The sequence below is a fragment of the Olea europaea genome, unplaced genomic scaffold, assembly GCF_002742605.1.
Source record: "Olea europaea var. sylvestris unplaced genomic scaffold, O_europaea_v1 scaffold19087, whole genome shotgun sequence".
Classification (NCBI taxonomy): Eukaryota; Viridiplantae; Streptophyta; class Magnoliopsida; order Lamiales; family Oleaceae; genus Olea; species Olea europaea.
In genome coordinates this window covers 1-2,061 of record NW_019236900.1, presented here as the reverse complement: position 1 = coordinate 2,061, position 2,061 = coordinate 1, and the positions used below count along the sequence as shown (strand labels likewise).

Here is a 2,061-nt window from a genome sequence, read left to right as displayed (position 1 = left end):
ATCCCAAATGGATAGAGCAAATTCTCCGGCTTATGGTTTCTCAATCGTACATTCCCTCTTGCTCCCAAATGTCAACCAGAAAATCCACCATTTCCTGCCAGTTTAAAGCACGGATAATGAGATGGACAGAGCATTACGCGGATAAAGTAAACTATTATTTGGAAACGGACTTACACCAAGCGGAACAGGCTTGGAGAATCGTTTGTTACTGCCAAGCAAACTATCATAGGTTGCATTCCAACTGCAAAGCCAAAACTTTTTAGGAATGCAGTGACACAAAGGGCTGACAAAAAATACCAAGAGAGGAACCATGAACCAGTGTTTCACTTCAATAGAAAATTAAGAGCCTGTTTGGGAGTGATTTTGAGAATTGATTTTTTGACCGTTGGGAGAAAAGTGGGGTCCATGTGTGAGAGAAGAAGTCGAATATGACGATTGGAATAGTGAAATAACGGTCAAAAAATCAATTTTTTGGAGCAAAAAAGCGCTCCCAAACAAGCTGTAAGTAATAGAATGGTAATTTTCAGAAAATTATCAGCGTTCATCTTATATAGGATGGTTCCCGTTTAAATAACATGGCATGAAATATTTGCAAAAAGATTAGCCTAGATCGAAGTCAAGTGACGAAGAATTTAGGTTACTACTAACCAACTTTTAAGTTTATATAGAATAAGTTTATTATTGTTTCTCACCTCATCTAAGGGACAGGGTAACGAAAAATGTCAAAAATGAAATCAACTCACTGTATCCAGGGTTCACGCAGTTGCTGCGAATGTTTCAAAGGCTTTTTGTTCTCTATCCAGTTCTGTCTAATCTGGTACCAGAGAAGAAGACCTACAACCAAAGCCATTCCAATTAAGATTAACCTCATTCACAAACCGCATATTTTAATATAGAAATTGATTGTAGAAAAAGAAGAATACCAATCACTGAAAAGATTAGAGAACAAGTTTATTAAGCAAGAAACAAGAACACCTAACGGAGTACTACTTATCTATCATTGGTTGGTTCTTACGAGTGGTGCAAGTGTACGTTAGACCCGAGTCCTCATCACTGACTTGCGAATAATTGCTTGACATTGAAAACGCAATCTAATAATGCTATAATGAAGGATATACACATGTAATTTTGCATTAACAGGGAGAACATTCTATGTGATCCTCGAAGATAAAACTTAGGAAACATTTAGTTAAGGTCCAGAGAGATTACAAAAGAAGTTTCTCGTTTCACCATTAGACAGAGAACGGTGTTTAGCAGTCTATTGGGAAGTGCCAAGAACCACCAGCCAGAGCCCCCACCCACCCACACCATAAAATAAAAAAATAAAAAATAAAAAAAAAAATACAACAACAACGACAACAACAACACAACAACACGAGAGAGAGAGAGAGAGAGAGAGAGGAAAAAGTCCCAAATAAAAAAGAAGCCCACTGTGCAATTTAGTTGCATTGTAATTCAATGACGAAAACATTCAGTATCAACTTGCCATGATTTATGAAATCAGAAGGATTGTTCGAACAGCCAGCGCTAGGAGAATCATGTATCTGAGTTAATTTACTAATTTGGAAGATGCTTCCTCGCGATTCCACTTTATTGTCTTCCATCTCAAAAGTGCTGGTGGTCAAGAAATCCTCAGATGTGCCAGCTTTTGAAGCTTGGAGATTCTTCCCTTTCAAATGCTTTTCAAGCGAGGAAGTGAGTTTGTGGTAAATTTGACATCCAAGACAACCACTGCTCTGTTCCAAATGAATACAAGAAGTAAGAAGACATAATACACAAGTTAAATTCTCTAATGCATCAACCCCGGATAAGAAAAAACTAATTCCTGCCTTCGACAGTCATAAATTCGAGCAATCTAAGTTAGAGAATGGCAACAGATTAACTGAATCAAGCTGGGGTAGAAGTTGTGTTTGGCTGATTTTTTAGTTGGGTAGCAATAAATTTTGCTAATCTCCATAATGAGCTCAAATTATGTATTTCACTGTCTAATAAGCCTATGTTAGGCTCACCAATATCCTAACTTGAAACTATTATGTATGATAAGAAAATTAATCAAGAATA

At 37.0% G+C, this 2,061-nt stretch overlaps 1 protein-coding gene across 2 annotated transcripts; it reads right to left on the bottom strand.

The window, feature by feature from the left end:
• Window positions 1–2,047, bottom strand: LOC111378970. 2 transcript variants are annotated; one of them, XM_023002274.1, is made up of 4 exons: window positions 1,487–2,047; window positions 744–834; window positions 175–283; window positions 1–94 (listed from the first exon to the last, which is right to left on the bottom strand). In XM_023002274.1, the coding sequence occupies exons 1-4, from the start codon at window positions 1,602–1,604 to the stop codon at window positions 41–43; spliced, it is 372 nt and encodes a 123-aa protein (XP_022858042.1). In that variant the 5' UTR covers window positions 1,605–2,047; the 3' UTR covers window positions 1–40. The 2 variants fall into 2 exon arrangements, with proteins under 2 accessions (XP_022858042.1, XP_022858043.1); XM_023002275.1 differs by having other exon boundaries at window positions 7–94; window positions 175–241.
• Between the last annotated feature and the right edge of the window lie 14 nt (window positions 2,048–2,061).